The sequence below is a fragment of the Pseudoliparis swirei genome, chromosome 8 (genome assembly GCF_029220125.1).
Source record: "Pseudoliparis swirei isolate HS2019 ecotype Mariana Trench chromosome 8, NWPU_hadal_v1, whole genome shotgun sequence".
NCBI classification, from domain to species: Eukaryota; Metazoa; Chordata; class Actinopteri; order Perciformes; family Liparidae; genus Pseudoliparis; species Pseudoliparis swirei.
Genome location: NC_079395.1, coordinates 9,227,685 through 9,251,179, shown reverse-complemented (window position 1 = coordinate 9,251,179; position 23,495 = coordinate 9,227,685). Strand labels below are relative to the sequence as shown.

The following is a 23,495-nucleotide window of genomic DNA, read 5'->3' as shown; positions in this document are numbered from 1 at the left end:
AAGTATTTCAAGTACAGCGGCACCACGTGAAGGACGATGTGACACCCTGGGCTAGAAACCGGTTTGCCTCAATCTGATGGCAATAAAAATGAAAATAAATTATTTGATTATTTGATCTACTTCAGCAACTGTAGAGTCAAATGAATCTTATTGTTCCTGGAAATCACAATTATTTTCACCGTGATTTGAAGGAATTAGCTAAATTCTTCCGACTCTATTAAAGTTTACATTCCGAAGCTCGTACATTTTTTGTGCAAACTATTGGTTGTGTTTGCTTGCAGCTTGGCCTCTCAAACAAACTCTGTCTTCTGTGTTACTTTGAAAAGAAGATCCTCCGTATACCGTCTTCATGTTCTGGGGAAATAAAATCACTTCTGCCCCAATATGTCTCCTGTTGGATTAAAGCCCATACATATTTGAATGGTGTCGATAATAAACAGGATGTTGATGGTTGAATAGAGTTACGTTTGTATTTTCTGTTTGCTGGAACGTCTGCATATTTATCTGAATACCAGATGAGACTATTGCTACATGTTTCATCATCTAGACAGAAATAATATAATAAAGGGGACAGGCAGCTCTGTATGCAAATATGTAATGTGTGACATCAGATATATAATAATAATTGATCATTGCATTTTTACGGTCATTTTTTCCTCCCACATGATTAAGTGAAAGAAACAAAACAGTAGAACGATGATGGTGATCATCTTTTAAGAAAGTGTTGACTTTTCTGGATCCTTCTGGTCAGTTCACGAGCCAAGACCTGCGCAACATGAATTTTGAGAAGGTAGAAGAGCTTGTGCCAATACCCCGGTCTCACTGTCGGCATGGACACCGTAGCTCGCTTGTTAAATCCCAATCGTGCTATCATCTCCCTCGGAGGTCTCTCTCATCCGAGGATGTGGCAAGTCAAGAAACACGACAGGTGCAACTAACTAAGATCACACAGCTGATGGAACAAGATGTTATAGGAGGAGCTTCTGTTTGCTGTAACTCAAGTTAGAGATGGATCTGGAGCTCCTGCTGTAATTAAAAGACTGGATATCTCACAAGCTAAAACCCTGAGAATAAGTAGTGGGGCGCAATTCTCCAATATTTATGTTTTTGACCGAATTCACAGGGATGCTCTCGTCACAAACCGGGCCACACGGTCATGACAACAAAGGGGGATACACACAAGCAAGTAGTTAACAGAAAAGGGTTTTATTTAACTTAGGTAGCATAACATAACTTGGGTAGAATAAAGAGTAGTGTGTGGAGTCAGTGGTGGAGGTGAGTACATGGGTGGAAAGTGTCTGTATTATGTTGTCAAACCATACTCTTCTACAACCAGCCACATGGGGCCTCAGGACGGTGGGAGAGAGAAAGCTCCTGAGACCAGAGGGCCTATTAGCAGCACTGGCACACAAGGCCCAGGTGTTGTCAGTGCTGCTGATTACCTCAGGTGTTTCCACTCTCCTCATGATCCTTGGCCACGCCCACCTGCAGAAATACGAGCCAGGGTCATCACAGAAAGTACAAGATGTGAACTTGGATTTCAATAATTGATTAACAGAACACCCGGATGGGAAATGTAAAATAATAACTCACTTTAAAAGAGAAAACTGGTCAGATACTTGGGAGAAACTAGAGAAAATATTTGTACTCTGCACTTTAACCGGGCTTAAAATTAAGAATCTGAGAGAATAACTGAACACAATTCAGTAAACTTCATTTTTAAAAATTAAATTAAATTTAAAAACCATCCATTTAAAAACAGAAAATCGATATTCGTTAGATATTATTTAATTTAACACGACAACATGACTGAGAGACCACATTACCACAAACCCTGAAATCCCAATGGAAAATAGTTAAGAAAATTCTTTACCAAACAATAGAGGGCAGCAATACACCCTGGCGCGTCTAGTCTGCCGAATCGAAGAAGAAGAAGAAGAAGCCTGATTATGCTAACACTTTCAGAATGGTAACTGCTGTCATGTTTGTATAGTTATAGTTAGTCAGTGACGTTTAAGATAACATTGCAGCCAAAGTAGAGGGACATGTCTTCTTGTCTTCATTGTATCCAACTGTCGCGCCGCAGTAGAGCAGTATTGTGTGAAAGCATCTAACGTTAAGTGTAGTGAAGTCGCTGAAATGTAGCTTAGCATTAGCAGCATGTAGCTCGTTGATAATCAATCTCAATAGCGTTAGCTAGTTAGCTCCATGCTATGTGTTTACTCGGCCACATGAGGGGAGTTGTAATTGCGTCTCGTTCAAACAATGTGAGTTAGATTTGTTCACGTTTTCAATATGTTCATGTGTTTCATGTCAGGGTACCCAAGTGAAAGATGTCATCATTAAGCCTGACGCTCCCAGCACACTGCAGCTGGACAAACATGCAGATTACATCGCTGCCTATGGCTCCAAAAAGGATGACTATGTGAGTAAACATCCATCTTATTTATATATAAGTAATACTGACCATTTCCTCACCCACTCTACACCAGGGGGAAACAAATGGCACTGCATGCTCTCTTCTGTTATGGTCTCGTGTCATATTTTACAGCATTTATTTAGTCTCTTCTAACAACAACACCAATACCATAAACAAAACATCCAAACGAATGCATTGTGGCTAGATGATGGAAGTTACCTGATATTGGCAGTGCAATTGAAATATTATAGATGTAAATGTAGAAAATGAAGGGCATATCTGTGGGATATAACTCCTGCTATATTCTTTTCTTGGCTGTAGAATTAATTCTGTTTTCTGCATATAAACCCTGCCTATGTTGTACACATGGGTCTTTGATGTGTTATTTATAGCAAATGCAGGAATTAGCTAGGAACCCCTGTTTCCATCGGCTGTACAGCAACAGGCCCTGCTCTCCTGTTGATTCATGGCCTGTTTGTGTTTGTCCAGGAGTACACGCTGTCAGAGTACTTGAGGATGAGCGGCATCTACTGGGGGCTGACTGTGATGGACCTGATGGGGCAGCTGCCCCGGATGAACCGCCAGGAGATCATAGACTTTATCAAAGCCTGTCAGCATGAGTGTGGAGGCCTCAGCGCCAGCATTGGACACGACCCCCACCTGCTCTACACCCTCAGCGCCGTCCAGGTAATTCCATGAAATCTGACTGATTGTTTTGTCATCAACATTAATGCTGCGAGAGGTCAGAATTGTTGCAGACTAGAAATAAAAGAATACTTTCCTGTAATTTGAGGTGAATGACATGTCCTCCTCTCGAGGCTATAATAATTCACATAGGCAGATAATGTACTGAAGAAAATGTGCGTGTGTACAAATGCATATATATATATCTATATGTGTATAGATATATATGTGTGTGTGTGTTTAACTTCCAGCAACATTTTTCAATTCTTCTGTTTTGTCTTATCTGACTTTTTGTTTTAATTTTTAAAATGTCTTCCTCAGATCCTTTGTTTGTATGACAATGTCGATGCGGTTGATGTGGACAAAGTAGTGGAGTACATTAAAGGACTGCAGCAGGAAGATGGCTCATTTGCGGGGGACAAATGGGGTGAGCATTCTCATTAAATGAAAGGCAGAAGAAAAGAGTGAATGAAAGGCACACAAGAAGTTTAGTACAGGTGATGAAATAATTTGCAATGCCAACCCACAATTTGTACCACAAGTTGATTCTTTTTCAAATATATTTGAACAAATATACAATTTAAATAATTGTTATAATTTGCAGCTGAAATCTCAGTAAAACAATATTGTAGTTCTCATTTATTTACATTATAGTTTTCTTTTAATATTGGTATACGGTTGTGTTTTTACAAATGCTCAGCTTTGTCGTTACAGGAGAAATAGACACGCGGTTTTCTTTCTGTGCGGTTGCTACACTTGCATTACTGGTATGTATGTCATGTTCAGTTTTTGTCAAGTATTTTCCTTTATTCAACACTATCACACTTTGTTATCTGAAGATGACACTCGGTCCTCTTGTTCTTTCTAGGGCAAGATGGACTCAATCAATGTTGACAAAGCTGTAGAGTTTATCTTGTCCTGTATGAACTTTGACGGAGGTTTTGGCTGCAGACCTGGGTCAGAGTCTCATGCTGGTCAGGTGAGTCCACCTCTACTTGTGTAGTGCAAGAAAGTCGCTGTGTGAGTTTGACTTTTCGTTCATCTTTAAAAAAAAATGTTTTAACAAAAGCTGTAACATCTGAAGATCTAACTTTCAGACCGTGCGTGTTAAATTGCTAGTCCCCACGTAAAAGTTATCAGACGGATGAATTATTATTCTCACATCACACATGTGGGGCTGTAGGCTGGTCTTGTGAGACAGTTTGACTCCTAACCCCCCCGACACCAACCGAATGAAATGTTCACCCTCTGAAAGGTGACTGGTATCACGTTCACACTCCTCTTGGGCTTTGACATGTGTTAAAGTCCTTCTCAATTATATCCTTGATGGTCTTTTCCCTTCTGTCTGCCAGATATACTGCTGCTCTGGCTTCCTGTCGCTCACAGGGCAGCTTCACCAGGTGAACGCTGACCTGCTGGGCTGGTGGCTCTGCGAGAGGCAGCTGCCGTCCGGAGGCCTCAATGGACGACCGGAGAAGGTTTGCTCTCTCCAGATGCTTTACTGGGAAATCAAATGCCTTAGTCATTTGAAAAACTTTCATCAAATCAGATTAGATTGGTTCTTAAAGTAGCTCTGCTAACTCTTTATTTCCTTGCTGTCTGGAATTTATTTTTGGGTTCACCAAACTACAAGTTTCTTCACATTGGAAGAGTTAAACCTGCAACATATCTAGTCTAAAAGTATTTAGACTTTTCCAAATTAGTAAAGGTATTTTCCGACCAACATTAGTTCCAAGACTGACCGAGCTCTGGTTTCCTTTTCTCGTTCAGCTTCCAGATGTCTGCTACTCGTGGTGGGTTTTGGCATCGCTGAAAATCATTGGTCGGATCCACTGGATCGACAAGACCAAGCTGCGGTCGTTTATTCTAGCGTGTCAAGATGAGGAGACCGGAGGCTTTGCCGACAGACCAGGAGACATGGTGAGCTGTCAAACACAACGGACTCCTGCATCCTGAAACGGAAGCTGGAAACGTATTAGTTTAGTCTTTTCTTAAAATCCTGTCTCATCATTTAAGCGTCTCTGCACATCCATGATTCCATCCTTTGTCTCTGTCTTCAAATCTATTTTTCAACCAGTGAAAAGGTATGAGATCAAAGTTATCTTGCGCATAAATTTATAAATGTTACTAGATATTTGCCTATGAACAACCACGGTGATTGCAGGGTGTCGATGAGGAGTGGGAGAGAAACCCAGTCTTCTGGCTTTCCGTGCACATTGCCCTCAGCTTGACTTTGGCGTCTGCTCCATGATTCACATCCTCATTCTTTTGCATTGTTTAAAACCGTCCTTCGGTATTATGTTACAGTGTGTCCTTACAATCCCAGATAATAGAGCAGGACATGCAACTTCTTTCTGTATTTGTATCTATTCTTATTGAGGCTCCCACCTTCTTGCAGGTGGATCCTTTCCACACTCTGTTTGGCATCGCAGGGCTCTCCCTCCTCGGGGACGAACGGATCAAGCCGGTTAATCCGGTCCTCTGCATGCCGGAGGATGTCCTTCGGAGGCGTGACCTGCAGCCTGACCTCCTCAGCTAGCCCTCTGTCATCATCCCCCACACACACACTCATTCATACACAGCTGCCCTGCTGAACAACCCCACTCCCACGGCTGGATGTCTGGAGCAGAGAGGAGCACCACTCATCTTGGTGTAGCAACAGACACATTTAAGATGCAGGATTCGGTCTCTGCTCACAAAGGACAAAGAGTTGTGCGCAGTTCTGACTCTTCTCTGAGTCCGTCTTCACACCCTCAACCACTCATTGTGTTATCAAGTCACCTTTGTCGTTTTTATTGCGAGAGGATGGTTTGGAAAAGAGATGTTATGAAGTGTGACCGTCTTTGCAGAACCCTGAAATCACGAGGCAACGTTTCTTAGCTTTTTGACTTGCACATGTGTTTCGTGTGCGTGAATGATAAAGGAATATTCAACCCGATTGTGGATTGAAACGGAAAAGCACGAGCACGTTTGCTCTGATTTCAATGTGTTGGGGCTTAAGACACTCGGCTGGTTTGAAGACGCCACATGTTGTTTTGGTTTTGTTGACAGGTTTTGCCTTCTTCACGCATCCGCTTCCCGATATGAAACATGAGCATGTGAAGGGGAAACTTCCCCCATCCGGTTTAAACCAGAGCAGTCGTCCTACCACAGGGCTAATAGGTTAGAACTGGAGATGCAACACATGACTTGTTGCAGACAACAACAAATGTTTTTTGGCAGCAGTTGGTTTAATGGGCGGTGTTTTTGTTTGAGACCCAGAGGTAAAACACATTGCACCGTCGTCATCGCTCGCCAAGTATATTCTATCTTATCCAGTCTCAGCTACACTATTTATTTAAATCCATGTTACTCTGCTGTTGTCATGCAGCTGTGGGCAAAGGGTTTAGATTTCCCCCCAAACTAAGAGTAAAAAGTCCTAAAATATTTCCAGTCTGATGTTTTGATTATCAAGCTTTATTTTAGCCATACTAATTCAGTAAAAAAGAAAATATTTCAGGAATAACTGATAGTTTAATGTTATAATGGTGCACGCTTGTCTTACTAAATGCAAATGATATCTGTCGTTGGATAACAGAAGGTAAATCAATCACATGTTGAATCTATTAGTTCTCAAGTTGTCCTCAATTTAAATGACGGATACCTGAAAACATTTTTAATTGTAATTTAAACAAAAGCCTATAATACGGAATATAGCACAGCTCTAAAGGAACTGTCCTGCTTATTAATGTTTAACATCTTAAACAACTCTTATGTTCGAAACAACTTGTTGAACTATTAGATCTCTTTCTGTTGGGAGGCAGTTATCCCAAAAGCTGCTTGCTGTTGGCAACTTTCTGTGTATATTAATGTAACTTATTTTTTAAAATCTTGACTGGCAATAAATGTTTGTTTCCCCCTCAACAGGGATACGGGGGTGTTTTGTTTTTCAATAAATAAGATGGGAGAATTTGTAAGTAGCAGATGCTGATGCCTCAGTATATTTATCAACATATCTAGTGAATACAAATTAGGGAATGTAACTCGGTGAATTTGTGTCACTGAACATCACCAGAACACTCACTGATCAAACTTATTGGACAAAAAAGCATCGGCTCAAATAGTGGATTAAACCGTTTGTATAATGCACGTCTTTTGTTGAGAAATGGTGACTTTAGTGAGTGGAAATAACAAAGGGTTTCTGTTGCAACGTTTTCTGTTTGTAACGTGTTGGGAGAAAAAGTGTGAGAAACAAAGGCTGGTTTTATTGGTACAGAGTAATGCAGACATTTATGTAATTATATTTATTATATTTCATGCGATCCTCAGTTACATATACTATTCATCATTGTCATAAAATGTAAGGCCAGCGGCTGATATAGTTTTAAATATGCTTCTTCTAAACTACAGAGTCAAGTGCCCTGATTGTGGGAAAACAGTACGCATGCTCAGAAGTGATGTTGCCCCACCCTAATTTGATTGGCTGATTGCCGAGCACTGATGTCATTGGCTCAGAGTTCAGCGTGTGTGCGTACGTGTGTGTGTGTGTGTGTGTACGTGTGTATGTGTGTGTGTTTGTGTGTGTGTGTGTGGGAGATTGGTGTCGTGGAAAGTTTAAATAATCCTCCGAATGTGTCTGGTGGAGTCGAGGCCACTAGGTGGCAGCCTAATCTTTAGAAATGCCTTAATTTTCACATCAATGATGTTTGTGAGAAACTGCCGAGACGATGGGTTGTTTGTGATGTGATTGCAAGCAATTACATTTGTGTATAGTCTCTGAGATAAGTGGGCCTTCTATATAACCAATTCAGTGAGATGTAAAAAGCAAAGTAATAAGCTGTAAGTGCGAGATACTTTAACATTTCCTCATGCATTTGACATCCTACATCACATCCACATTGAGGCTGTAGTAATAATGCTGGCTCTCCACAAGTGCCACAGCTGATATGAGAAATTATGATTCATAGCCATGGCAGAATGTAATAATGGAGCGTAAAGGTTGATGCACGCCTGAGGAATTAGAGGCAGATAATTCTCCATTGCATGATTTCTTCCTCGTAGTAGAGATAATGACTTCTCCTGTCATGTGCAGCCTGATAAGAAAGTGACACTTTACCTGGAACAATTTCTATAACAATGACTTTCATATAATAATTAATGAATATAAAATGTGAGTCTAATGATCAAGTGATAACAGTCATTATGTGGAACATTATACTTTCTCCATGCACTAATTCTTGCTTCATGAGATTTAAATACACTTTTGGAGAGGGGGTGGGGGAGGGGGTTGGTATACACTTGTGAATGTAGTTGTGGGGAGTAAGGATGAGACCTGTTGTCAGATGGCTGATGCCACTCTTCTCTGGCCCTCCTTCTGTCCCAGCTAAATGCATTTTCCACTGAGTGATATTCTGAGTGCAGCTCAGAACGGCAAAATAATTATGTAATAAAACTGGCATCTTCGTGAGTTCTCTATTTATTTGTGTATTTGTATAAACTACGTGGAGCAGTAATCTGTGACCCCCTGGTGTCTGGGCAGAGACAAACATGCTGGTTGTTAGGCTTCTGAGAAACCCCACCGGCTCTCATTAGTGAAGAAGAGAGACATGAAGAGAAAGCCAGAAGGTGGGAGAGAAGAAAAAAAGAAAAGTGCTAATGAGAGATAGAGGCAGAGAGTTAGAAAACTACAGGGAGAGAGAGAGAGAGAGGCAGATGGATTGATCAGAGCCCCCCTCAGTCGTTTGTTCGTACCGAAAAGGCGCAACCCATTCCCCCTCCCTCTCCTCCTCTCAGGCTTGTTATCTTCTTGTTATCTCTGCACAAAATGCTGGGGATTAGTCCAGGCCACAGGGGCTGAGCCGAATGCTGCCGAACCACAGGCACAGGCAGACAATCACTTCATAAATGTTTAATTAAAGCGCCGCAGTGTTGTGTCTGAATGACTCACACGTTTGGTGGGAAATGGAAATGCTTTAAAATGTCCACATCAAGGACTGACATGTTGTTGTTATTGTCCCTCAACAGCTCTGGCGGAGTGTGATTGTGTCGCTCAACACTCTGGCATGGACGGGAGACTTTTGTTTGGAGAAAGTTAGTTTCCACTGAATTCATAATTGACCTCATGTCATCAGGTCACCGGGTTACAGCCGTTGCTCTGTTGGTGCGGTTGCTTTGGTCAAAGTGCTGCTGTCTGTCACACATCCACCACAGTGCTTTGGTCAAAGTGGAAGAATGTAAGCTGATGTCTAAAAATCCAACCAAATCTACTCCACTGAAGTTCTGCAGCGGTCAAGCAGAGGAAAACAAAACATCTGCCCTCAAAACAAACTGATCCCTGAGCTGTGCTGAGGCCACACAGACCGTCTGTCAGATACACCCGTACATGTTGAGGATGGCGATTATTGTTGCTTCAAACAGAAACAGCCTGGCTCTGCTCAAAGGGGACTGAACCGGCCTCAGCACTCGCTCTTTCGGCCCGCTGATGATTTAAAGTCTTGTTGTGAACGTTTAGTCGTTTAGTTAAAACCCAAATGTTTTGTTTTTACTGTTTTTTTAATTTGGATGAAGCAGAAACTCAATACCTTGTTAATAGGTGAGTTTTAGAGGTGCTGGTCAGTGTCCGGCTGTTTCTGTCTCTGCACTAAGAAAAGCTGAACTAAGCTGTTCCTTTTTCATTCACTCATTTGTAGTCATGTTTTTATTAACGTTTGTCCAACATTCACTTTTTTCTAGCTCTTTTTGGTCTCTAAGCAGCTCCCAGAGGGACAACTTTCACATCATCATGACAATGTATGTTAATGTATATCACAATGTGAGGGATAAGCCTCGCAGAATCAGTAACTTCATTTAGATCACTTCTTAAAACCCATTTTTATAGAACAGTTTTTAAGTGATGTCGTTCTTTAATGTAGTTCTTTGGTTCCCCTAATTTAGTTTGTCTGTTTTTTTATTTTATAGTTGTATCTTACCATTGTATTTGTTTCCCCTTGATTCTCTGTAGAGCACTTTGTAAACTTTTGTTTTTAAAGGTGCTATATAAATAAAGTTATTCATATTCTTATTATTATATAGATGTGAAAGAAAGATTTTCAAAAGATTCGTGAACATTTTGATGCTGAAGACTTTTTTTAACAACACTATACGATAATCTTTAAAAAAAATCGACTGTCAAGTTGTCCATGAATTGGGAATGAGAGAGAAGCAGCTGGAGATTATCTTCAGGCTAAACTAAAAAAAACTTCACTTATGCTGCTGGGCTGTCAAGAGCTTGAAATGAATGATGTAGCCTCGAAGTACGTATACAATATTTATTGATACACAGGGCACAGAATTATATTTCATTCTTTTATCATCCATTGTTTTCCAGGTAAACTCACCTGAGCTCCCTACAGCTGCAACCAGCCTGCAGAACGCTGAGCAGCTCCTCTTGCTCAAGGGCAGCATGCAATTTGAGGTTTTGTCTTTTGCTGAATATATCTAAAACTTATTTTCTTCATGCAGACATTTGATGAAAAGTTGATTGTTGACCTTGTCAGCTGCCAAAACAGTCAACGTCAAGGTGCTTTCAGAAGCGGCTGTGGAGCTTTGGGTCAGCTCAGCTGTCAAAGCCTCGTTTTTGCACTTCAAGGACTTCTTGTGCATGTTGAAAATAACAAATGACTAAGATTTCACATCCGCATTCTCAGGGCCACTGGGGCGAGTGTAACTGCTCACAAATGGAGCTAAAATGGCCGACGTAGCCTATATTGTTTCAAAACATTGTTGTGACCTATTTTGGGCTTTACACAGGAAACGGGGAAGCTATAAGAGACTGACTTATATAATAATGACAATAATATAATATCATTAAATATAATATAATTTCAGTGGTTATAGACCCGATCATAACTTCTAAGATGACATTGCTAACAAATAACGTTGTCTTCTGTCTCAGGCGCTACAAATAAGAGATAGCACAAAAGCATTTCTTTATAATCGTCCATTCAGAAGTCAGAACAACTCGTGAGAAATGAAGGACATTTGACTCAAGTCCTTAAATCCTGACACACTGCTGTAACCACTAGGAGACAGTAAAGCACAGCTGCTGCACAGACACGCTGCATGGCGATGGGGACATTTATCAGAGGTTGGCTGTCGGAGACAGAGAGAGATACTGTCAAAAAGAAACAATACAATGACCTTAAAGCTAATCGAGGGCAAAATAACTCAAACATAACATGAATATAAATGACGCTTGTGTTTTAAGATGAATCATGACACACATTATCAGAATGAGACGGCATGAAAAAGAACACCTGGTAATTAGATTTCAATTCATGCTGCCTTTCAGTGGCAGGAGAGGCACATCTGTCATATTGAGTCCAGATGATTCATCCTGGTAAGCTGTCTGGAGAGCAGAGGAGGAACATGGGACAGCAGCCTATCCGCTGTAGCTGGAGGCAATCTGATGTGCGAGGACATCCTCTGTGCCGAGTGCATGAGCTGCACTCCATTCAAGTCACAGCGAGACTACACCGGTTCTAGAGAGTGACGACTGGATTACCACGACGTTTGAAATGGTTCATAAAAAGCTCATTAACACAAGTGTGAAAGTCAAAGAATTATTTGGATGACTTTTCTTTCACTTCATTAATTGTTTTCACAAGGCAGCAGAACAAAGAGGACTGAATGGTGTAGAAGCTTTAGACAGCAGAGATGACAGCGAAAAGAAATGATCTCAAAGAGAGCGTTTTATCAAGTTGAAATGATGGATTGATCATATTTTTTGGTTCCAATAGCAAGTGCTGTAGTGGATTCTGATTTGTCAGAGAATACAAACAGTTCAAAACTGGTCCACCGTGCTATTAGAGGTCAACAACTCCACAGGACACCTTTCATACATGAATCCATCTGTAATCTATAAAGTTATACCTAAAGCTGCTCTGCTTATGCTTCGAGGGTCGCGGGGGGGCTGGATTTGATTCACTGGACCGGACTGAGGAGAGCAAAGCTTGTCATGTTTATTATGTAATCATTGAGCATTACAGCTGCTCAACATCTAATACAGGGAAACAGGTAATGTACAAACATCATACATGTTTACACTCACTAATTGCAGATTATTTGTTTGAGTAAAACTCCAGTCTAGAGATGTCCTGTTGCCGCCCTTCCTTTCCATATTTAGTCTTCAACTCCAGACCAGTCTCATCCACACTGGCAGACTGAAGAGCGACTTGTTTCCATCAGCTGGGAACCTCCTCCGGTGTCTTTGTGCGTGCGTCTGTCAGCACAGGGCGAGGGTTTCAGGCCGCATCACTCAGGCTTCCTCTTACTGGGCTCCCTGGACTAAAGCCTGGGAACCAGACCAATGGGGACCATTCCCACCAAGCAAATGGATCCAGGTTCTCAGGAAATCAGAGCCCTGCTTCTCAGCTTGGTGTCCAGTATGTTTAGATACTAGCTCAGAGAGAAAAAGTACTGAACTGGAAGGAAATGTCCCCACTGTGCACATTTTTTATTCTTTATTTATTCTTGGACCCCTTCTCCTTCTTCACAAACTAGAGAACACAAATCCTAAAAGCAGGTCACTTTTCAAAGTATGACTAATATTCTATACGGTCCATTTTTACAGTGCATTTTATATATAGTATTTATTATACAATAATATACATATACGTTATTGTATAATCAATACGACATCATAAACATCAGCGATTAGACTCAAGATGAGATCTAATGAAAAGCTACCTGCAGAGACCAGAGACATAATAAACTAGAACGGGCACTCGGTAGAGCGCATACCTTTGCATATCACAAGATTGGGCATTGAATTATGAACATTTTGGCATTAGTTGCATGCCAATTGGACAAAAATGTATCGTGCTATGGTAAAAAAAGATGTTGACCTTTCCATGACCTTGACCTTGACCTTTGACCCGATTGATCCCAAAATCTAATCAAATGGTCCCCGGATAATAACCAATCATCCCACCAAATTCCATGTGATTCAAGAAGATTTGACCTGTTCATGACCTTTGACCTTGACCTTTGACCCGATCGATCCCAAAATCGAATCAACTGGTCCCCGGATAATAAACAATCATCCCACCAAATGTAATGCAATTCGGTTCAATACTTTTTGAGTTCTGCGAAAGATTTTAACCTGTTCATGACCTTTGACCTTGACCTTTGACCCGATCTATCCCAAAATCTAATCAACTGGTCCCCGGATAATAAACAATCATCCCACCAAATTTCATACGATTCGGTTCAATACTTTTTGAGTTCTGCAAAAGATTTTGACCTGTTCATGACCCTTGACCTTTGACCCGATCGATCCCAAAATCTAATCAACTGGTCCCCGGATAATAAACAATCATCCCACCAAATTGCATGCGATTCGGTTCAATACTTTTTGAGTTTTGCGAATAACACGCATACAAATAAATAAATAAATAAATAAACTAGAACGGGCACTCGGTAGAGCGCATACCTTCGCATATCACAAGATTGGGCATTGAATTATGAACATTTTGGCATTAGTTGCATGCCAATTGGACAAAAATGTATCGTGCTATGGTAAAAAAAAGATTTTGACCTTTCCATGACCTTGACCTTGACCTTTGACCCGATTGATCCCAAAATCTAATCAAATGGCCCCCGGATAATAACCAATCATCCCCCCAAATTCCATGTGATTCAAGAAGATTTTATCTGTTCATGACCTTTGACCTTGACCTTTGACCCGATCGATCCCAAAATCTAATCAACTGGTTCCCGGATAATAAACAATCATCCCACCAAATTTCATGCGATTCGGTTCAATACTTTTTGAGTTCTGCGAAAGATTTTGACCTGTTCATGACCTTTGACCTTGACCTTTGACCCGATCGATCCCAAAATCTAATCAACTGGTCCCCGGATAATAAACAATCATCCCACCAAATTGCATGCGATTCGGTTCAATACTTTTTGAGTTTTGCGAATAACACGCTTACAAATAAATAAATAAATAAATAAATACACGGCGATCAAAACATAACCTTCCGGCATTTTCAATGCGAAGGTAACCATGATGAAAAGGTGTAGAAAGAAGTGTTTCTAACCATAACTTAACTGATATATTTAGAGATCATTAATTTTCTAACCTTTTGTTTTCAAACATTTTCATTAGATACAGGTGTATTATGTCTCTGGTCTCTGCTGGTTGCTTTTCATTAGATCTCATTTTGAGTCTAATCTCTGCTGTTCTTATTAAATATTTGTCTGAATCTCTGAATATCAACAAAACAGAAATACACTGTTGAGCTGTTGCTTGTGCAAAGAATCTGTTTTAATAGTGCGCTATAAGTAGTTTGTAGCCGTGCTGCTTGATAGGCTAGTCGGTATAGCTTCTTCCCCCACTTTAGTCCCATTGAAATATCTCATTTTTGATTCACACAGCTGTGTACCCTTCAGGATAAATTATTCAAACTTTGATGATTATCTGACTTTTCCTCTTCCACCATCATCCGATTTTAATAACATTTCTGCCCCTCATGGCCTGCAAAACAAATGATGTTCCCTCCAGCCTGAGCTGCACGATGTATTCGGTGTTAATTAGAAAATGCGCACAGCTGTGCAGAACCACTATGTGACTTATGTCGTGTCCCACCTCCACACCGGACTTCAAATCAAAGCAGGTGGTGCAAACAGAAAATACTTTTAATGAATTCTGTCTGGTCAAAGATACTTTTTTGCGAAACATATTTTTATTAAGGCGTAGAAAACATCCTTTCACAAACCTGCTCTCTGCATTCATAGCATTTGAATTGTTTGACCGTAGACTGTAAACATTGCTGTGAACGTCCTCCTAAAAAAGTTTAAATTAAAGATCGACAGGTGGCGAGACAAGAGGATAACATGAAACAAGAGAGTTTAGGAAGACTCGCAGTCTTTAGTACATTGATTACATTTAGTTGAGATGTTTATCATAACATAACATCTGCATTAACAGGTGTTATTATTTACTAGTCAGAAAATTGTGACAGGCTTTTCAGTCTGACCATCCCAGTGAGTGCACTTCATGAGAGCATACTACTGATGAAGCCCTTCTCTTTCCTCATGAAAGGTCAAGATATCTGCTTCCTGTGTGTTAACACGTTGTCCCCATGTTGTCTTGGTGCTCCGGTTCCCTCCCAAAGTTCAAAGACATGTAGAAAGCGTGGACTGGACCCTCCGTTGTCAGCAGTGTGAATATGTTGAGTGACAGACAGCAACGAGTCCTCCTGCAGGGACCCGGAGCAGGATAACCACATCCTGACAATAGAAGCACTGTCACATCAGTTTGCTGGAATTCCATCTCATTCATTCAATTCAGCGCTTGATGAAAATATACAGCATGTCCCGAGTTTACCTTTCGCTGACCTGTCTCCCCACCAGATCACATAAGCATTCTCCGATAAGAAACCCAGCTGATATTCTACCAGCACAGTAGCCTGAATGCAACAGTTCTATTTCTCATTTGATCAGAATGACTGAGAGAAAAGGTATATTTACCCAGTGTGTGCCTCACATGTATTAGGATACATTCAGGTAACGATGGGTGCCTTAAAAAGAGCATTTACCATCGGCAATCTTACAAAGAGCCCCACTGCAACAAGTAATTTGTACTGCAGTAAAACAGCAAAACTCCAGTGCAGAGTTATCACAGCATAGTCAACCTCGAACCTGGACTTACATTATGTTGTATTGGCAGGAAGTTTTAGAAACTGATTGTTTTACCAAAGTCACATCTTCCCACAAACAACGTACTTGTTTTCTGCATAATTTCTTAGTTTCACAAGTCAATATAAAAAAGCCACAGTTTGAAACCTTGCTCTTGTTCACCTTCCTCAGTCTGCACAGGAGGTGATGGCGTAGCTGAGCCTTCTACTTGAAAGAGTGATGGAAGATTTTCTCAGACAATCAGGAATAAAGAATCAAGTCTCAGAATCAATGTTGTCTTTGTCCGTTTACTTACACGGGAAAAGTATGTGACAGACACCCAAGACCGCTTGCGACAAGATTTTCAACGTCGTAAAAGTCCCAGGCATACTTACACAGAGGGAGAGCGACGGCCTGGTCCACACAACTAATCAAACAACAGTTCCTGATCTCTGCAGAGTTATAGCATATTCCTCACAAACAAAATGCAATCAACTTCTATTTTTGATGTACTTCATCTCAAGAAAGTGTCCCGTTGTATATTCCTGCCCTGTGACCCGATACGTCACTTCCTGCTTACATCGGCATCGGACTTCTTCTGATGTCAATGACCATCTCCTTGGTCTTTCCCACGTGTATTATGTTATTGTCCCCGCACCACATAGCTATATTCTCCAGGTCCTCTCTAGTGTGTTTCATCGCTCCGAGACTCGTCACTGACACGTCTTCATCATGTTGGTAACGTGGTTGAAGCTGGATGGGGCAGAGCCGTCACGAGTCAGCGGGGTGAACGGAGGTGGACTCAGTGCTCAGGGTGATGGTGCTTCTCCTGATCTATTGTGTTCTTCAGGTGAGAAAGTCCAGGCTCCAGTTGTCAGGAGGTGTGTTGAAGCCCAGTGTATTCAGATTCCCTATTAGCTGTTGTGGTATGATGTGAGGTAATAAACTATGAACAGCATTTGAATGTGAGTGTCCTGCTTTATAAATGAATATTGTATCCTCAATGGACTGGTTGGTCTGGTCTCCAAATCGGTTGGGGTCTAAGGTTGGGTTAGGATGGATCTGATGCACTGCATGACGAGCCTAATGTCATTGCAGTGGGGCGCTTGTCATTCAGGTATAAAACATGGGACATTTCTGGCACAGGTGGACTTGAGGCACTTGCAGCAGACTGGCTCAGGGAGATGTTAAAGATATCTTCTTTTTGTCAAGCAGCTTCCTGGTGTCTCCGAACATGTCATGTTGTCTTGGATTATGTTGTTCATCTATTGATTCAAAGCTGTTTGAGAGTGGACTTAAGGTTTTGCTTTAAAGATTAAAATCTCCACCACTGATCTAGAAAAGTAAAGAAGAGAATGGAGACCATTTGATACTGCTGCAGTGTTTATTGGTGTATATGTGAATCCTGCAAATATACTATACAGTACTGATGTTAAGATTATTGGGGCTAAGTTTTATTGTCCACCTAATGCTAATATGCATTATATGTTCTATTTTCATCTTATTTTTTCTTCTTAATTTGTATCTAATTTTGTTACTTGTGTTTTGTTTACCATTATTATAAATCACTTTGTGCTGCATTTCTTGTATGGAAGGTACTGTACAAATACAGATTATTATTATTATTATATACACAAAAGAAAATCATGTTTGGATATTTGTTTCCCCACAAAATGATCTATTGTTTATTCAACGTATTGACAAATCTATTTTTTAAAAACTAAATTTGCAGAAAAGAATGATTTCACGTTGAAAGATGCAGCTTATCTTCAGAATAATGTTCAGACTTGATGTAAAAGCAGAAGTCAGGAAATCAGGAAATCAGCGGTGGTCACGTGACGCCCGAGGGGGCGGGGCTCTGCGTCGATGCCGGCCAGTAGCAGCGCAGCGTCAGTCCAGGTCCCAGCAAGCTCCATGGGGGGAAAAAACCCGACAGAGGAGACGAATAACGGTACACTCCAATATTTATGGAGCCGATCCCCGCGTGTAACTGCACCGCATCTGCGTGTCCTCCTGTGAGGCAGACGTGAATAAATGTGTTGGGAAACGGAAGCGGTGAACGGCATTTTGGGGCTGACGAAAACAAGTGGTCCACCATTGTCTGCGTAAAAATAAGAATGGCCTGGATGTGCAAGGTAAGAGGGGGGTTCTCTCTCATATACATTAAAACCAGAAAGAGGGAAAGGGAGGACGACACGCACAATAATCTCCTGCCGTGGTTGGCTTCAGTGTGTGCGTGTTAGCAGATGTGAAACGCGAGCTGCTTGTGATGATGCTCCGTGGAGGCAATGAACCCTGTCTGCTCGTCTGTTTTTTTGGGGGGGGGGGGGATTTGTGATTTAAGATCGTGCACATGAAGGAAAGCCAGGCCCTCGTATTTATTCTGTTTTTCCCCCTTTTTTTTCTTGCATTTGGTTCATGTTCAAGTGTCATCGTTCGTATGCAAAAAAAGAAGCAGGCCATGCAACATGCCTCATGACGTGTTCAGGTGTTCACATTATGTGAGGAGTTTACAACATCAGCCACAGCTGCCTTTACAGACGAGGAGAAAGTTGACAAAAGTTCCTCAGTGACTCTTCCTGTCCTCTTTGTTTCATCCTTTTCAATTGACTGTAGTTCGGTTGACATCATTCATTTACAGATGTTGGCATTGACAACACTGTCAGAGCTTAAAGGGTAGTTGGTCATATATGTCACAAAGCACACAGGGGCTGCTGCAATTTATACTTTTCATTATCGGTTAATCTGCTAATTTTTCTACATGTCAGAAAAAGATCAAATATGTTTTCGAATTGCTAGTTTTATCAAACAATGTGCATCACATTTGAGAGATTTAGATCACCGAATGTGGTATTTGTGAAGTCAAGGTCACCTCTTCAAATTGCTTTTTGAGTCCCACCAACAGTGCAAAACACAAAGTAATCAGTTTTCCAATCATAGATAACAACAAATTAACAGCACATCCTTGCAATTGAAAAGCTCGAACCAACTATATTTGACTTTTTTTGCTTAAAAAGTGACTTAAATAACAAATTGATATCTAAATTGTTGCTGTCGATTGACGTGCACAGCTTGTTTTGTCCAAAAGATATTCCATTTGCAGGAATATAAAGCAGAGACGAGCAGCACATCTTAATATTGTGGAATCTGGAACCAAAGAATTATTTGAGTTTTTAGCTTGAGAGACGATGATGAAGACTGATGTCTAGTGGATGTCTGTGTAAGTGTGTGTCTCCTCTTTCACAGGAACATACAGTACTTGCTCACGCACACATTGTTAACAAAGCTTTAATAGCTTGCACAGCAAATGTTGCTTTCCATAGCATTTGTTTGGGTAAAATACACACATCTTTGTTATCAATGACTAACCAAGCATCAAACAGTTAAAGATATTGAATAATATGAGGGCTAATGTCAGCCTGCTCTCTAAATTATTGTCAAAAGGTCACGACAATCGCCAATGTTATGACGTTATGCTTCTAAATCTGGACCTTTACACTGGTAGTTGTTGTTGATTATATGTTTATAAAAAGTGTTTAGTAAGAAAATGTCGGTTACAAATCTTATAAGACAAAGAAGAAAAGTGAAACCTTATAAATGAGAAGCTGGAACCGGGGAATATTGGATGTTTCTCCTTAAATTAAAAGCTGAAGCAATTATTTAAATAGTTTTAGCTTTAATATAATTGGCACTGAAACTTAGGACATGTCATGGAACTATGGAACTATCATGATATGCCAAATTATGTAAAATGTCAGAGTTGTAATTTGTTTAATTTGAGCATAAACCAAATATTGTTATGAGTAAAATAACTGGAGCATGTTAGAATCAAACATTTGGAAAGAAAAATTGGAGATCAAAATAATTACAGTGTGATTCCGATGAATCTCAGTGAATGTTATAACAATATAATGTGAATAATAACCCAATCTCTAACCTGTTGCTCAGTGACACCCGATGTTATTGTTCTCAGTAAGGTTGAGAATTGAGGTTTTAATATCGTTTCAGATGAATTCATCATATAGTGATTCCTCACAGTTAGACCTGATGTTTGATCTGTATTTTATTTGACCAAAGTTAATAGTTTGACAGGTTAACAGAGTTTTCATTCATTTAAAGGCACTTTGTTTCCTGTCAGTCCTCCAACGCCCACAGGAAGAAACCCGGCTGTCAGCAATGTGTCACTTTACCGACGCGCTCAGGTTTTTTTTGTTATCTAAGACAGGAGATCATTTCACACTTGACTTGACACTGGAACATTATATTATATTTTAAAAATGTTACAAGAAAATGGAACATGTAATTACATAGTACAAATTGCAGAGTGACTGAAGACAAAGTGGACAGAAGTAAATGAGCTGTAACTTTCGATTAAATGACACCAGTTTTCTTGTTTCCTGTTACATTTGTCAGATGTGGCCGGTGGTTAAATAAATCCTGTCCAGCACTTCATCAGACTGAAACACCGACAAGACAAATGCTGCTGACAAACTATGGATAACATGTCATCTTTTATTACGGGATTGAATCTGTATCTTCAAATAAAGATGTACAGATGTACATGTGTTAGGCCAGCCGCTGGTTTAATCGTCAACAAATTGCATTTTATACACTGATCATATGTTTGTTTGTTTACTAGATGTCAAATAATTGTCGTGGCCTAAAAAGTACAGTATTCCCCTCTGAGATATAGTGGTGTAGAAATTTAAAGTAGCGTAAAATGGAAAAACTTTCCAGTACACAGTGTACTTCAGTAAAAGTACTTGGCTACCTTTCACCACTGCCTTCAGGTGCATGAGAGGATGCACGTCTGGAGCCACCGACCTGCAGGGTGGTTGATGACACACGGCGGCTTGTTCCCGTTTACTATCGGGAGGCGAGGCCTGCAGAGAGTGCTCTGCTGTCAGGGTTCCCTCCTTGTTAGCTTGTGTTTTAATTGGAGTGAGTTCATCCGTGAAGAGCTGTGCTCGAGCTGGGAAAGGCTGCGGCTGTTGTCCTCCACCATCCCAGTCCAGGATGAGCTCTCCATCACGTCTCATGGGGAGTCTGCTGTTCCTCCCAACTAAATGTGGCAGAACAAGGCCAGCGAGGCAAGCTTCTTTGACGGGTTCATGCGGGTACAAGCGACTAGAAAGAACACAAAGGAGACGAATGAATGAATGCATGCACACGCAAACACCCGGCCTTTTGTGTGTGTCGAGAGGTGTTGTAACAGCTACTGGGAATGCAGTTTGTCCCAGTTCTTAAGAGTTTCAGGGATGAATGGCAATCCTCTGAGTCCCCCTTGTCCCATGTGATTGTGTTACAGTAGACGGCAGGCTGATAAAAAGTGCCCCACCGCAGTTTTAGAGAAAGCGCGAGGCTCTGGCAGGATGTTGAATGAGGCTCAGGCTTATTTTCAAAGGGTTATCAAAACCATGTTCACACTTCTATTTGTGCCATTCTCTCCTTTTATCTGTTTTTCTTCTTGAACGTGAAGTTCGCATGAGATCTTGGATTGTTTTAAAGTTCTGGCTGTACTGAGTCCTTAAGGAAAACTGTATTCCTTTTTATTCCTATGGTTTCTAAAGATCAATTACTAATAGTTTCATCAATTCCTTCATACAATAATGATACAACTAACTTTTAAAACTTTTTAAAAGTTGCTTTATAGCTGAAGTTTAGTTTTACTCATAAATATGTGAGATAAAAAATCAATATAGAGTGTAAACCGCTCGAACAGGAACTATATTTGCAAGTTTTATGTGTAAATGTTACTTCTGCACTCTACTAACAATATCTGATGGATGATTGGTCAAAGTTGTATGACCAAAAATAAGAAATCTAAGTCAGATTTATTTGAATATAATGATATTAAAAAAAAGTATATATATCTTTGCACAGACATTGTATTGGTGTGTATGTTTTTGATAGGTTACAATACATAGTACAGGATGGTAATGTAATAGGTAAAAGGTCATTTAGATTCAGTGTCTCCATTGCGTAGTTTGTCCACCAGAGTGCGGTGAAGATTTAAATGTATCTCCGTAAAATGCTCAGTATCTATTTTATGGACATTTCTTAAAAAACAAACAAACAAATCTAATATCAGTACCCGCTACATACATGCAGCATCCGTTAGGTTTTAGTCTGTGATTTAAGGCTGTGATTTGATTGGCTCGTGCAGTCTGTCACCACCAATGAGCGACCCGGGAGTGAAAGGGACCCCTCCCCCTCACCTGAATCCACGATGTCAGCACATTTGTGATATTGAGTTGTATATATTTAATTAAATGAATTCTACTTGACTGACAAGACAGCTCATGCTAGCTAGCTTTTCCTGATGCGATGTGAGGTTTTGGGACAGGGATGTCGATATGTACAGATTGTAAAGCACTCTGAGACAAATTTGTAATTTGTGAAAATGGGCTATACAAATAAACTGAATTGAATTGAATTGAATTAGACCCGGTCCTTTATAATGCAGGACGTACGCTGAGTGGCAGAGAGCTGCACGTTTGGAAAAACTTGAACGTAAAGTAAACGTTTAATGGAAATCAGGGCTAGCATAAACAAGCTAGGTGAAGCTAAAGATAACAATTTTATATGAAATACAATTTGAACACCAATACAAGATATTCCGATTATTTAAAAGGAGCTACATGCAGGTTGCTGACATCACATCTCAAATACAGTGCAAGAGTAGCTAATAAAATCCTGTTAAGTGTCGTGGCTACAGGGTTAGCAGTGGGGTTAACAAAACACATCCAAGTCTCAACGGGAGCCCATTAATATGTCCGAAAAACCTTTTCATAGTTTAAAAAAATGGAAAAATATGTCCAATAGCTGGAGAATAATTCATACTTCCTTGAATTACAATTTAAAATTGGACTTTGAAGGAACACCAACGGAGAAAGTCTTTGTTTTCACGTTGCCATCCTTCTCTACTACCCCCTTTGAGCTGACAGGGTACCATTTAAGTGTGTGGCTTCTTTATCATGGTAATGTAACCTACATCTGTTCCGCACACGCACACACTGCTGAAGAAGAAGCTAGCGAGGTTGAGTTTATTCACAGTGGTAACCAAGGGTGATAACCTCGCTCCATATATGGCGTTAATCCAGCGGTCGTAGGAAGTGGGCCAGCTGATCCATCGCTCGTACCAGAAGTCTTTCCAACATCTGGCGAGACTTACGGCTTTGCTTGATCTCCCTCATGTGCCGTCGGCCATGTCGGTCACGTAGTCTGTAATCCTGGGCGGTTTATTCATGTGTAACTCCGTTGGTTTGAGCCGTGCTGGTCATTTTCTTTCTGTTCCCAAAATACAACGAAAAGACGGCAGGAGTTTAATGAAAGAGGTGATAAGGCAGCCTACAAATTAAGTTCCACTCTGTAATGGCAGTCTCGGTCAGCAGCATCAAATTACATGTCACTCTTACAGAACCTCTATTATTACTGTACACGTGTTCACAAATGGGCCCTCTCAAGCTGTAATGTCAAGGTTGACGTTTTATTCTTTAATTACCCTCAAACGAGAAGACAGAGCGGACATTCATGAAGAAAACCAATCAAGTTCATCAGGGTTTAAAGGGTCACACACTGTTCTCAGATGAAGACTTTAACACTTTGCTCTTCAATCAGCAAACTCCCACTCATAGTTAAAGAAGTGTAAGTGCCATCAGTAAATATATATACATATAGGTACACTACCGTTCAAAAGTTTGGGGTCACTTAGAAATGTCTTTATTTTTCAAAGAAAAGCACTGTTTTT

General features: G+C 40.5%; 2 protein-coding genes across 3 annotated transcripts in view; both read left to right on the top strand.

Annotated features, from left to right (window-relative positions):
- The first annotated feature begins 1,948 nt into the window (after positions 1 to 1,948).
- Positions 1,949 to 7,065, top strand: rabggtb (Rab geranylgeranyltransferase subunit beta). The gene is made up of 9 exons (XM_056420759.1): positions 1,949 to 1,969; positions 2,318 to 2,425; positions 2,909 to 3,106; positions 3,425 to 3,530; positions 3,818 to 3,870; positions 3,972 to 4,082; positions 4,456 to 4,581; positions 4,874 to 5,023; positions 5,502 to 7,065. The coding sequence occupies exons 1-9, from the start codon at positions 1,967 to 1,969 to the stop codon at positions 5,640 to 5,642; spliced, it is 996 nt and encodes a 331-aa protein (XP_056276734.1). The 5' UTR covers positions 1,949 to 1,966; the 3' UTR covers positions 5,643 to 7,065.
- Positions 7,066 to 17,674: 10,609 nt separating this feature from the next.
- The window catches only part of st6galnac3 (ST6 (alpha-N-acetyl-neuraminyl-2,3-beta-galactosyl-1,3)-N-acetylgalactosaminide alpha-2,6-sialyltransferase 3), a 76,509-nt gene continuing 70,688 nt past the window's right edge, over positions 17,675 to 23,495 (top strand). For both annotated transcript variants that reach the window (XR_008832550.1, XM_056420949.1), the window contains exon 1: positions 17,675 to 17,880. Coding sequence is in view for 1 of the 2 variants with exons in the window: in XM_056420949.1 (XP_056276924.1) it covers positions 17,863 to 17,880 (18 nt within the window). In the remaining variant the exon portion in view is untranslated. The remainder of the gene's footprint in view (positions 17,881 to 23,495) is intronic.

Excerpts from the sequence above, each read along its gene's own strand:
- rabggtb (XM_056420759.1), top strand. Across the intron at positions 2,426-2,908 it reads GCTCCAAAAAGGATGACTAT|GAGTACACGCTGTCAGAGTA; the intron begins GTGAGTAAACAT and ends GTGTTTGTCCAG. Across the intron at positions 5,024-5,501 it reads CCGACAGACCAGGAGACATG|GTGGATCCTTTCCACACTCT; the intron begins GTGAGCTGTCAA and ends ACCTTCTTGCAG.